This window comes from Euprymna scolopes, chromosome 32, assembly GCF_053919585.1.
Source record: "Euprymna scolopes isolate OS-2025 chromosome 32, ASM5391958v1, whole genome shotgun sequence".
NCBI lineage: Eukaryota > Metazoa > Mollusca > Cephalopoda > Sepiida > Sepiolidae > Euprymna > Euprymna scolopes.
Genome location: NC_136513.1, coordinates 4,458,468 through 4,473,337, shown reverse-complemented (window position 1 = coordinate 4,473,337; position 14,870 = coordinate 4,458,468). Strand labels below are relative to the sequence as shown.

The 14,870-nt window shown below is 32.4% G+C and overlaps 1 protein-coding gene across 1 annotated transcript; it reads right to left on the bottom strand.

The window, feature by feature from the left end:
* Positions 1-864: 864 nt before the first annotated feature.
* LOC145256074 (uncharacterized) lies at positions 865-14,486 on the bottom strand. The gene is made up of 4 exons (XM_080114657.1): positions 14,394-14,486; positions 11,940-11,972; positions 1,783-1,872; positions 865-993 (listed from the first exon to the last, which is right to left on the bottom strand). The coding sequence occupies exons 1-4, from the start codon at positions 14,466-14,468 to the stop codon at positions 865-867; spliced, it is 327 nt and encodes a 108-aa protein (XP_079970783.1). The 5' UTR covers positions 14,469-14,486.
* Positions 14,487-14,870: the final 384 nt, after the last annotated feature.

The window sequence follows — 14,870 nt, the reverse complement described above, 5'->3', positions numbered from 1 at the left end:
TGTAATCAGTTTTTTAAAATAGTCAACCCTATAGGAGCCTATTCGTGACCAGGCACACACACACACACACACACACACACACACACACACACACACACACACACACACACACACACACACACAGACATTCAGCTTAATATTATATATATATATATATATATATATATATATATATATATATATATATATATATATGTATATATATATATATAACTCAATCTTTATATAATTTAGTAACTGATTCTCAGAATAAATTATACGTATTTGCACCGAATGTTAAGATGTATATTTGACACTTTCCGATTTATGATTGTAGCAAAACATTGCTACGAGGAGCGTCCAATAAGTAATGCCCCTGACGCACTTCCAATTGTCTGATCTAGCTGAAATTTTCCACAAAAAATAAAGAAACAATTTATTTAAGAATAAGATGTATTGTTTATTTATTTTATTATATATATATATATATATATATATATATATATATTCCAGATAAATAAACACACACATACACTGACTCACACATACACATATATACATACATCTAGTTCTTATAATAAAATAGCACTCATTTTCACAGATTCTTTTATTAATTGTTGTAAAGTGAAAAAAAAACACGCAGAGGAATATGAACATCCGCACACGTATGTAATTTCTATGGCAAGGACAACAGCATATTCTGTTCATTGTTTTGACTTTCGAGTATATATCCGACACAGTTAGACACAGTTAATCAACCGAGAAACACATAACTCTACATAAAAACATAAGATATCAATGAATATTACTCGAGAATCAAAACAAGGAAAAGAATATGCTGTTGTCATAGCAGTAGTGATTACTTTTATTTGGTTTGTCGATCTCCTATGGGTAAAAACGTAACAACTGTTTACTTACGATTTCTGGAATATTTTTGCAGAATTCCTCATTTTCTGGCTTTGTTTTATAGCATCGAGCCGGTTCATCGCCTGCGACTTGTGCAACATGCTGTAGCTGAAATATATGTACGTGTCAAGTTATATAGAGTCATAAAAAGCTAAGATATCACAAGGTCTTCCAAAAACTGTCTCACATTTGATCGATAACATTAGTACAATGTATTGCAAACAATTTGTATCTATTAATGTTTTTATTAGTTGTTTAATATAACTTCCCTACAATATGTATTCATTATTCCAGAAATATTTTCTTTCACGAAAATGTACAATAACAAAGTAAAAAAAAACAACAAAAACCAGAAAAATGAAATAGGAAGATTAAGTAAAAATTGTAAAATGTCACAAAAAATTCCAGATCATTCTAGAAAGACCGGGACGATTCTGGAATATTATAATACTAAGTCGAAAAAATCAAAGAACTCTCCGGTAAAGATCCAAAGCGTTCTAGAATATGCTAATATTGGGTGGCGCTCTTTACAGAATGAGGTTTTCGCGCTAACCTTGTGATTAATGCGTTGTCGACATGATGAGTTTAAACTCATCTGCGGCCTGATTCCATGGTTACAAGTCCAGCCGAAAGAATTTTTTTTAATATAAAGTTGTCTTTGTATTTTGAACTACCACGATGTAATTCAGATATTTTTCATGCTGAGGCATTGGTCTAGATCCGTTCATTAGCATCGATATGACGATAACTTAAAATATTTTTCAAATATCAATAAAGAGAGAATTAAGCATTCGTCATGCGAAAACATTACAAGCAATTTTAAATGTACAAATAATTAATACACAAATATATATTTTAGTAGGTAAAAATATAGTAGAAAATAAGAATAAAACTCACCGTTTCATCTACCACATATTTGACCAATTTTTTCTCGAAATTACAGTCGCATGCAAAGTCGATCTGTTCTAATATGTTAGAAATACCTCCCTAATATAAATAATGAAAACATGTATAATAATAATACAAATAATAATAAAAATAATAAAAACAACGAATAACAATATAACAACAGCTGAAATATTAAGGAAAACACGGGAATGCGGAGACTAATACATGAGCAACATGCACGGGCCAGACGACCTGCTGCAGAGACAAAACGCGAAACGTTACATGGAACCAAGAACATTGGAGCTGCATATCTATAAGTTCTCTATCCCCATTCCCATTAGCCAATCACCCCCCCCCAAGAATGGTGCCAAATAGTCGAGAAGGTTCAAGAAGGATGGAAAGGCTGAGGAGAAAGCGCTGACCAGACCTCCACTGGACAAATGCCAAGAGAACTGGTACCTTGAGGAGGTTTATTGCCACTCAAACTCCGGTGGAGACCAATGGCCACTGCTAGTGAGAAATCAATGGCAAGTGGCTGTTACGATAACGCAAATTCATTTGCAAATGTTATCGATAAAGTGGAGAGTACTGGAAATCTGGGGAGACTTGTTGTCAATTAGCTTCCGAAGAACACTATAGGTTGTTCTCAAGGAGAAATCCTTTATGACTTGTGTGAAAGTACTTTGTGAGGTAATAATAATAATAATAATAATAATAATAATAATAATAATAATGAGAATTATATTAATAATCATAATAATAATGATAATAATAAACGGTAAATATAATAATTATAATTAAAATAATAATAATAATGAAAATATTAATAATAATAATAACGTTAATAATAATAATGAAAATAATAATAATAATACATAAAACATAGCGCTAATTTAAAAAAGTAACAATTCCAAACAGAAACAAACATAAAAAAACATCAGAAAACACGAATAATTCATCTCTATTATTATACAAAATTAAGTTTGTTTGTGCGAGTTCCTTCCTTATAGGCTCCGAAACGACTGATCCTATCTTTTGCAAATTTCATACAAAGATAATTTATATGCCTGGCAGTGTTCTTAGATGTGTTTTATACAGAAATTCGTACGATAAGTATCGAAAATAAAAAAACGATTTAAAAAATATTTTAGGTTGCACCGGCAAGAGAGACAATAAAATCTCAACAGTCAATTTCTTCTTTGAAAATAACAGATTTGTTGACACCTAGAAACATAGTTCAGTGGTAGAGCATTTGACTACCGATTGAATGATCCCATGTACAAGCTCAGGTGTACCTCACAATTTTATTTAAATTTTTTTCTTATTAATGAATTCAATTTACAATAAAAAAGAGGGACTATTTTAAATCGCTGCAAATTATTTCTTTGCATATTTTAAAACTAAACATTAATCACAAGTTAGTTTTCAAGGCATTCCTCTTTAAGACAAATATCAACTGATGTGATATTGTAAACAAACACAGACAGAATTTAATGACCTACATTATAATTAGTTATTATTACACACACACACACACACACACACACACACACACACACACACACACACACACACACACACACACACATATTTTGCGAATTTGTCCACCGGGCAAATTATTCCTCGTAATATATAATATTCAATAGAGAAATGATTCTATAATAATACATACGCCATTTGTATAACTGAAAATTTCATGTTTTAGGATATTGTTTGACCAAGCAACAATAATAATATAATAATAAATTCCTACATATGTAAAATGTATTTGTTTAAATACGTTGCATATTGCATTTTATTAATATTTAATTGTATAAAAATTTTAACATATGTAAGTAATAAACTCATTATCACTAAAATATTAATTAAATATGTTGTTATTTGATATATTTTATTAATAATAAATATCATTTTTAATTGATAAATACGTAGACTGAATACGTTCTTTAGTGCTGTGGAACTTGGGAGTCTCCAAGTAATTTCAAACCGAACCCTTTTTTTTAATGCATTGGGTACTATGCCCTCGTCCGTCAGCCATAATTAAGTAGAAGTCCACAATTGTACATTAATTGTCGGCCGCACTGATAATATATCATTCAATCTCCAGAAAATGTAACTAACAACTGAATTTTCCAAGTGCTTTATCCACCGCGCCACGAGTCCTTGTGAAACAATTAAAAAAGAAACAACATCAACTTAGCATTTCTTTAAATCAGTTAAACATTTCTTTACACATACGCTTAATAATACTTCTCTTTTTTATACTGAGATGAACGTGAACCTTATAAATCTTTTGCATTTAGCTATTTTAGACCATGTTTTGAAACTTTGTACATTTCACTTAACTAAATCCCTTTATAAATTTTCCATTTAATAAGTCAAATCTTATTCATGTTATAGTTTATCTTCCTCCCGGAAAACGTTGTTTAACTTTACTTTGCACGAGAAATAAATAAAATGAGTTGACTTTCATGTTAATTATTAAAACGGCTGCACACTACAAGTGCGTAAGAAAATCAAACCGAAACAAATATTAGATAAGGATGTTGGCAAACTTCATCTGGTCCATCCTGTAAATACCTAATGTCTTTCTAGATATAATTTATAATTTCTAGATATGAATTTGCTTCGTCCATGTTTTGTTATTCTAAAATTCTTCATCATTCATAATGTGATCGATATCAAGAGATCGATATTAAGTAATCGACTTCATTATTCACATATATTATGTTCTTTTTCCGTTTAATCATGACAAGTGTTTCTTATTTAATTTATACCCAGTTTTCATAAATAAGAATGGAAGTATATGTGTGCATGATAGCAACAGTTACCTGTTTTTATTCATAACGAAGTAAAACCATAACATCGAAAAAGATTAATTAGAAGAATAACAAAATCGATTGAAATCGAAGTTTATTTTTAAGGATACAAATTGCAATTTTAAAAAGCTTACATCTGCTTTACTGATTCTACTTTATATGAAAAGTAAACAATTTTTGAAGATCCGTTTTCTTCTACTAAAAGTTAAATTTAGGTAAAATTAAGGACAGTGTATAATAACGTTTTGGCAATTCTTTTATTGCATACAGTTTGTACACGGTTTTACGTGGGACGAATATGTAAAGTGACTCTGGTTTTTCAACGAAAGCTTACATCTCGTTTTTTAGAAAAAAAACCTTTCTATTCAAGTTGAAGATACATGAAACTGATCCTAAAGAATCGAGCACCTTTGATTATTATGAACACACACACACACACACACACACACACACACACACACACACACACACACACACACACACACACACAAATATATTATTTTTATGTCCGTAGATTACTGTTATAAAAATAATAAAAATTAATATCAATATTATTTATTTGCATCCAAATAAAATATGAGCGATTGTCTAAGTGAAACGATCCTCGAGGCAAAAACGCTAATGACCCGTATTTATCGTTTAAGAAAATTCACAAGAAATCTACATATATCTATATATCTATACAAGTGAAAAAATCTGTGTCTGTGTGTGTACATTTCCTGACCAAACTACTCTATCAATTTTCAGTCTACAGACTCGAAATTAGACATCAGGAGTATTGAGATTTGGAAAAATATTTTTAATATGTTTTCGGTTAGAAATTTGGCTGTAAAAGGGTCAAAGGTCAATGATTTGACCCTTTAAAAATGTAGCAAACTCCTCCGCCAATTTTTAGTTTAAACACTTGAAATCTTATATGCAGGTTACCTGGAAATGGATCAAACTTTTTAAGTTGATTTGATCTAAAAAAAAATGTTAAGGGAAAAACTTGAAGTCAAAGGTAAAAAAATGACCTCTGCGGTCTATACCAAATTACTCAGCCAATTGTTGGTCTACACATTTGAAATTTTACATAAAGTGTTTTCAGGAATAGGGCGAGTTTTTAATCAGTTGCTGGCCGAGAATTTGAGCTACCAAGGGGGCAAAGTTCAAAAGGTTGACCTTTGAGATCGTTAGCAAACTATTCAGGCAATTTTGGGTCTAAACGTTTGAAATTTTACATAAAGTGTATTCAGACATGCAGCAAGCTTTTAAATCGGTTTTTGGGCGAAATTTTTGCCAAGAAGTCAACGTTGAAAGAATTTACCTTTGCCAACTCTACCTAAACTCCTCCGCCAATTTTGGGTCTAAACGCTTGAAATTTTAGGTGCAAGTTCCTGGGCATGAGTCAAACACTTTAATATATATATATATATATATATATATATATATATATATATATATATATATATATATATATATATATATATATATATAAAACACATAAATTTATGAACAGTACATATGGCCTGAGCAAAGCCGGGATGAACTGCTAGTAAGTTTATAAACGATAAAAATAAACAGTAAAATTATATAGGCCTTTCTAGCGTATCGGTTACTGCGCCGGACTGTAATACACATGGACCGGGGTTCGTTTTCAAGAGACACGGTCAAATTACGCTGAAGAGTGGTAAGAACCTAAAAAAATGCGTGTCCGTAGGTTACTGTTTTAAAGAATGACTAAAAATATTATTTATCTACGTACCAATAAAATATGGGAGAGTTTCTAAGTAAAACGATCTTCAAGCGAAGACGCTAATAACCGTATTTTTTGTTAAAAAATTCACCAAGAAATCTCACTTTCTCTGTCTGTCTGTCTGCCTCTCTCTCTCTCTTTATATATATATATATATATGAATAAAATAAAGCAAGATATAAATGATGCTTTAGACGTTATGTGAATAAAAAGGAAAAACCTAAAAGAGTAAAAACAAAAATAAAATCAACGTTTCGTCCCCATTTCAGGGGACATCATCAGGATTTCTAGGCGAGGATGTACAGGAAAGACGGTCATATCACATGCGAAAGAACAGAAAGAGAACTAAACTTCTCCTCTTTCGCATGTGATATGACCGTCTTTCCTGTACATCCTCGCCTAGAAATCCTGATGATGTCCCCTGAAATGGGGACGAAACGTTGATTTTATTTTTATTTTTACTCTTTTAGGTTTTTCCTTTTTATTCACACACACACACACACACACACACACACACACACACACATATATATATATATGTATATATATACTTGTGACCCGTTGCACCAATATGTTATAGCTAGCTATGGAATAGTTTGTGTACAGAATTAACGTTTAAAAGTGCAAGTGAGATACAGAATTCAAGTATAAACGTGTAAAAATTGAAGGCAGTCACACGCAAAAACAAACGATGGCCAGTGAAACAATACGCAAATTCGCACGCGCACAAAATATTGAATTCACGCTCTCACGAAAATAAACATGGCGACCAGTGAAAAGAATATGGAATACATTACGTTATAGAGGTCTTACCATCATTGCCCTTAGATTAAATGAAATATCCTTTATATAAGACGAGTGTAATCCGTTGAAACAAACTGAACATAAAAAAAAAAACGAAAAGAAAAATTACAAGGAGGGAGTGTTCAGGTGAACTCTAGATTGTGTGTGTGTGTGTGTGTGTGTGTGTGTGTGTGTGTGTGTGTATCAAGAAATAATAATTAAAAATGAAAAATCCCTCCACACACGTTTTTTATTAAATTTCTACGTATTTTAAAAAATATTTGGAACTTATAACGTCCCACCTCATTTTCCCTTTCTCTCCCACCCCCCCACCGTCATAAAACCTGACAAAAAATAATGCTTAGGATTACATGTCTCGCTACGTCGCCAAGAAGTGGGTTCTTATATTATGTTAAATTTATATGGGAAAGTCATCTTTCACGCTAAAATGTCAAATTTTCATTATTAAAAAAAAATTCTTTCATTTATATTATCTTAACAAGCTGTTGAAACGTATTAGCCCCCCCCCCCCAATCAAAAAGAAAAGAAAGAAAGAAGATTTTAATTTCCTTTTAAGAGGTAAGCTACGCTGGATTAGGGCGAAAAAAAAAAACTAATTTTTTTTTTTAAATATGTACGTCGATCAAGTAGTTAGAAATCACATTTGGTTTGTTTTATTGTTTGAAAACAATAAAAGCTTGCAATAAAAATGCATAAAATAATCGTAAATAAATAATTTTGCGCACGAAAAAGGTATTTGCTTTCAAATCAAGTTCTACTTTGAATTAAGCACAACTTGGGTAAAGAAAATATTTTTAAAAATATGTAGGTGAACCTGAACAATCGGCACCCCCTTTACAATTTTTTCTTTTCATCTTTTTTCAAGTATTTCTGCAGATCATTGGATTATCGAAAAATTAAAAAAAAAATAATATTAAAAGATTTTGAAAGAGGTTCAGTTTCACATACAAGTTCCAGTAAATCCATCCTCCATTTTCAGAACCGATTTACAGCCCCGATTTGACGTTGGCTCCTTCAGCTCCCCCGCCATTCTTATTATTTTGTTTTTGTTTTTATTTGCGACTTTTCAATTTGAGAAAAATTCGATCTGCGCCCCCATCATTATTTTTCATTTCTTTATTTACGTTTTTAAAAGTTTTTTTTTGTTGCATTTAATGCGCTATTTGAAGTGATAAGTGAGCAAAATAAAGATCAAGAATCTTCCAGAGAACTACAGCAAGCACTATTTAAAATTAAAGAAGTCCTACTAAAAGCACGACTAAAACCAAGTTTCTACCTCTCCGTCCACCTTGAAGAGAAAATATTTATTTAGTAATGTCTAAAAAAAACAAAAACAAAAACGCCAGAATCCACAGGAGTGCAAGTAAAAGCAGTAACTATAGTTATAAGTATAATTATAGTTATATATTGTATATTTATATTTAAATCAGTTTTTTTTTAATAAACGGAGTTTAATTTAATTTATTTATAAGGGAAACACGTTAATCTAAGATAAAACAAAATATGGTTGACTTTGTGTATGCTTTGAATAGCAGCAGTGGTCTTAAATATCAAACTTAAGACGGCGTGGCCATAAAATAGGTAAGCAGACAAATTTTGTTTCAACTGGAAGTCAGAAACCGGATGGACCGTTCTAAACGCGCAAGCAAGCAAGCTTATCTTATATATATATATATATATATATATATATATATATATATATATATATATATATATATATTCTTTAGCACTATTGTCAGTGGATAATTAAATTTGAAAATACACCTGTCGCTCTTTATTGGGGGAATCACTAGTAAAAGTCTACGGATGATATAAGGATGTGATTTGGAAGATCATTAATGTAGATCAGGAAAAGAGTTGGGTCCAGGATTAATACTGTGAGCTTCTGATTTTTCCCATCAACTAATACTCCTATGAACCTATCAGAGAGAAATAATTTAATAATTAAGAAGACATTTCCAGCTGTACCATAGCTGGAGATCTTGTGAAGTAAACCTTTATGCTATACCTTATCAAATGTTTTTGATATGTCAAGAGCAATTGCCCTAGAAAGGTTGCCTTCGTCGAGAGATTCGTTAATCCTATGAGATGTAACTGCAAGCACATCTGCTGTAGATCTAGCAGGACGGAAACTATATTGTGTGTCACTAAACAGGTTTTTGTTTTTACTGAGATAGTTGATTACTTCTCTATTTAACACAGATTCCCGCAACTTACTCATGACGCATTGTCCTGGGGAGATTTTCCAGGCTGATGGGAAGCAATTCTCCTTAAGACAACGTTTAAACAGTTTTATGAGTATGGGCGCTAGTTCTGATTGAAATTTTTTGAGTACTATAATCGGAATACTGTCATGGCCGGTTGCTTTACTGGAATCAAGGTTTTTGATTATCTTGGCAACATCACGTACAGCTATTTGTATATCGCGTGTTTTATGATATATGAGGAAATATTGGGGGTTGGCGGCCTTGGTCGCAAAGGATAGAATTAACTGCAAAGTACTTGGCAAAGAGTTTGGCTTTGTCTGATACTAACGAGATTACCTCAGGTCCATTGATCATAGTTGGAATAGAACACCCGCTTCTGTTCAAGATTCTGTTTGCTATTTGCCAAAACTGGTGGGAACCAAGCCGCTGCCCAGCTATTTTGGATGTGACGGACTAAGCATACCACTCTATTGTGTTCTTTGTTACTTTTTTACAGTGGTTGCTGGCAGTCCTGCAAATGGCTTGAATCTCAGTATATCTATTACGTTGGAAGCAATGGAAAAAGTGAAAAATGGCAGCAGAACATTCTGGAGAGAAACACGGCTGGCTGTTGGGTTTTTGCTGGAATCTTTCGAGGGTATGACACGGTCTATACCTATAATTAATCATTTCGTCAGGTCTTATACTATATAGGACACACCCCTTTTAAACATTGAAAGAAGAGGTAGATCTGATATAAATGTACGGAAGCTATCCCAGTCAGCCATAGAATATCGATATACTGTACAATGGAGAGGTATGCGTGAGGACTTATTACATTTCATTTTTATTTTAACTAATACAACAGTATGGTCGGAAGATCGAAGTGAAGACAGAATGGAAACTGAACACAGTTCAGGGCAAGTTGTGAGGCTGACAGCCAGTATGTGAGTCTAGAAGACTCGCATACTGGCTGTTAGTGTCGAGCACACAGGTAGGTTCGTGAACAATCTGAGTGAGGCCATAAGCAATGGTGAAATCGTGACAGAACCTCCCCTCATCGTTACTCTTGTTTGAGTGAAAGCTGAAGGATAAGCAGATAGGACGTGGTCAATTTTCTCAGATATGCTTTTAAAGATAGTAACTCTGCTGTTGTGGGGCGACAGAGAGTAAATATAAACGCAGTAGTGTTAGCAAGCATATATAGGGCAAGTTAGGATCTTCTCTGGAGATGTCCCTACCACATGGAAAGCCATATTTAATATAGGCACATATTCTATGCCCATGGCGATCTTGGGGGTCAGATTTGGAAGTTAAGTTAGAGTATCCTTTAATTACGAAGTCGTATGGGGAAATAGTCTGCCCAATGCCAGGTCCGCTTAGGAAGAATAGGTCTGGTTTAGTCTCCTGTAATTGGATTTTAACCTCTGGAAGGTTGGAACGTAGACCTCTGATGTTGCAGAAGGAGACATGGTAGTGGGGATATACGTTAGACGTTGGAGATCCGGGTTTAATCGTGTATTTTTTCTTGAAACTTGTCATGATGGAGTTTTGGGATTTGTAGACTATGTCAACAGACTTGTTTAGAGCGGTACAGACGAAAACTAAGAGAGAAAAAGTAACAAAGAAATTTTTTGTAGCACATGATAAGGTAAAGCCGTAACAATTACCCACTAATATGGCATCGAGAAGCCTCACCAGAAGCTACTGCATGATCCAGAATCCATTCACCAAAATAGCAATACAGCAGCCCCAATACTTTGCACCTGCTGATAGGATAGCCTCCTTAGTTGTTAATCCAAGGTTCGGGTCCCTGACTATCAGGGGAACAACTTCAGCCCAGATAAAACGTTTACCTCCAGCACCCTTACTAGTGACATGGCTACAAGAATAGACATAGAAACAGAAAATTTCCGACTTCTCTAGCAAGTGTTCGCACAAACTACGGCCAACGTAGAATACAGCTTTTTCTTCTCTCTTTGTCAGTTGGTTATATACATCATTAAAAAATGAGGACTGAGGGACTAATAAAGAGATACGAGAGTAACGGGAGCTGCCGATAACGCATCCACAATGCATTCTCTCCTCTCCATTAAAAAAAGATAAAAATTAAAATTAATATTGAAACGACTTATCTCGAAAGAGTTCCCATCTTCAAAATGCAATCTGCTGAAGCTTTAAAAACTTCAACATTCCAAAGACTCTTTTTAAAAAATTAATCGTTAAAAAAAACCGGATCTTCTCCGGATTTGGCTAGCGTCATTGTAAGGAATTGCGAAACAATTCTTCAAACTGCATTAATCTATTTTATGGATCTATTAAAATGTTTCTCTAACACACACACACACACACACATGTATATAACCAACTACACTTTATTCATATATTTCTTGACATGCAATAAATTTACGATTATATATCTAGCAGATCTACGTTATAACGAAGGCTAAACAACCAACTTATCGTGTCCGTAGGATCAAAGATCGATCGAGATGGATGGAAGGGCTATGACCGCTATTTGGATTTGTTTAATCCTACTGAACATATAAATGTATATACATTTTAAATTATAAGAACAATAATTTTAAGTCATCAGAAGAAGCAACAAAAATATTAGCTTACCGGTATGTGGATTTCAGGATGTGCATATCCACCCTAAATATTAAAAAAGAACAAAATAATCAAAAGTACAATTTTATGTAAATAGGTTAAATAACTATACAGTGCTGCATGCTATAAAACTAATTAATCTCATTACAGAAGTCGAAGCAAGTTTATTGGCTTGTTTTTTTATACATCGGTAGCAAACTGAATGGTTATTCTGCCACATTCACTCGGGAGTTTTCCGCTCTTCAAATTATAGAGTATCTCTTTTCCCTTTTAAAAAAAAAATTCACTTCTCGTCGTTTTCAAATTACCTCTCTACAACCTAGATTGAAATGGCTAGTCTTTGAAATTATTTCAAATGAACTTTGTTTACAGCGGATCCTGATTAATCAGTTTGCATACCGATAGGCAAATAGTGTCTTAAGTTACCCTAAATACCGCTGCATAACGGAAGCAGAAATTATCGGATTATTAGCCAGCATTTTGCTTTGACTATAATGATTTTTTGTTCATTGAATCTTCTACGCGTCAAAATAATGCTTATAACTGATCGGACGTTTTTATAACATTTTCTCTTTTTACAATATTCGCATTTAAAAATCGTTGTTTAGTTTATATGATCATATAAGATGTGGATTTAGTCTAACATTCTTTTAATACGATGCTTCATCATGACACGTTGATAGTTGCATCAGGTTTAGGTAATGAAAAACATTGCATTACAGAAATCAAAACAAGTTAATAAATGTTAAATGAGAAATATTTTAGCTTTATTCGTCGGAGCCAAAAATGCATGAATGCCGGATTGAAATTAATTCAACATTGATTAGTAGAAAATTCTAAACTCTCAAACGGTTACAGATAAAAATGTCATTAGAAGCGTATATCATTTAATTTAAGATTGATTAAATAAAAACCACGACAAGAGCAGAAACTGTGCAAAGAAATATAGATGCATACACTCACAATTATTCCTTGTTAAATAGTGACGTTATTTAAAATTAACTGCGGTTGGGGTAAGATAAATAGAAATATTAATGTATAGAACACCCTATAATTTAATATAATTTTGTGTGCATCTTGTCAGATATTTGTTAAAATCTGATTATAAATTGAAAAGGGGACGCAATTTCATATTTTCCCAAATATGGAGTTGTCATTGCCTTTTTGCCTCTGTTTTTAATTGAATAAGTAATTAGAGTCTAAAAATCACAAAAAGTAGATTTTAATCAGTTATAATTATTTTCTACTAAGATGATAAATAAATGTATTATGCATATTTTGTGTCAAGTACTTATTAAGAGGACCATGATTGAAATTAAATATTCGTATTTAATCTAGACACTGATTACGCAATCGTGAAAGTATTAATCTGATCTTTTAAAATCCAATATGGAGACGTCAAATATTTTCGTGTGCGTTTTGAATTAAATTATTTTATTTTTACCTTTTGGCGAGTGGTTATATAAACACTACAATAAGTGTGTTTTTATATCTATGTTTTAGCAGACTTTACACACTTCTGTTTCTTTTTATCCCTTTCTTTTTCAAATTCTTTTCAGCGGGTATATTAGACATTCTTGCAGTTTTATGAGCAACATACATTTGTATCTGGCGAGTTAGTGGTCTTCCGATATTCAAAGAAACACGCGTAAGGCGTAATATGAATGAAATACAGGCGTTTATACAAAGATAAAAAAATAAAAAAATATAAGTGTCAATTACTTACATCTGTACGGTTTTAGGCGGCAAGGGAAAAGTGCTAGTCTAGCTACCCTGATGAGTTGTGATACAGTACTGTATCTGAACGATTATATATATATATATATATATATATATATATATATATATATATATATATATATATATATAAGAATATGGGAAAACAGTGTTGTCCATGAGGAAAATAGAACTGAGACAAACATAGATTAAATATTTCCACAAGCTAGAGAAAAGGTCAGGAGCACAACGTTTGTAAAGACCAACGCCGGTACAGATTCTCGAATAAATGTCACACTTCCCTAAGGATAACCCTTATTTCTGAGACCAGAATCAAACGTAGCAACCATCTTTAGACTGATAATAGATATACGCTAAATTGTAATAAACCAGCGAATCGGTGTATAATTGGCGAAATTAATTAGCTCATAACGATGATTAAGTGAGTGTAACATATGCCTATTCAATCTATGCTTCTAATAAGTGTAGCAAGGATTGATTACTGAAGTGATCGATAAATAGACAGATTAATTTATAGCGATGCTGGTCTAAATTGAAAGCTTAAATTGATGAATTTATAAATAAAGCGTGAGAGATCAACAACTACACAAGTATAAATAAATAAACGCAGTAGATAACAAGCATAGTCTCTCATTTACAAATACTAATAAATGCACAGACAGACTTCTAGAAACAAACAAAATAACAAACATTGTTCAATCATAAAAAGAGAAAAAAGTGTTATCATACCTGAATGCAGTGAAACCATGACACGAAATAAACGACGGACATAAATGACATCAAAATTCTTTGTTGAGACGCCATGGCAAAAGATCTGGAAACTGTTCCAATTTGAGTGAAACTTTACAAATTTATATATGCCGATATAGGTAAAAGGTACAGTGTAGGTGAGCAATTTGAAGAAAGATGTAAACAACAATGGAGAGTGATAATAAAAGAGAGAGTAAAGGAAGAAACAAGTAAAGAAAAAAGAGTGATAAAAAGAAAGAAAGGTAATGAAAAATGGAAGTTTTTAATGAATAGAATTGTATTAACGTGTATTAATCTCATTGGTTGATGCTTTTAATTGATGATGATATTTTTGTCTATTTTGACAGGAAATCAATGAATGGACGTTGGATGTTATGTGTCTCGACATTTTTCAACAAATAAAAAAAATCGGACACAAGATGAACGTAAGTTACCAAAATGAAAGCGAGCAAAAAG

Excerpts from the sequence above, each read along its gene's own strand:
- LOC145256074 (XM_080114657.1), bottom strand. The coding sequence starts at position 14,468 with ATGGCGTCTCAACAAAGAATTTTGATGTCATTTATGTCCGTCGTTTAT. Across the intron at positions 11,973-14,393 it reads CATGGTTTCACTGCATTCAG|GGTGGATATGCACATCCTGA; the intron begins GTATGATAACAC and ends TTTAATATTTAG. Across the intron at positions 994-1,782 it reads AATATGTGGTAGATGAAACG|CTACAGCATGTTGCACAAGT; the intron begins GTGAGTTTTATT and ends CATATATTTCAG.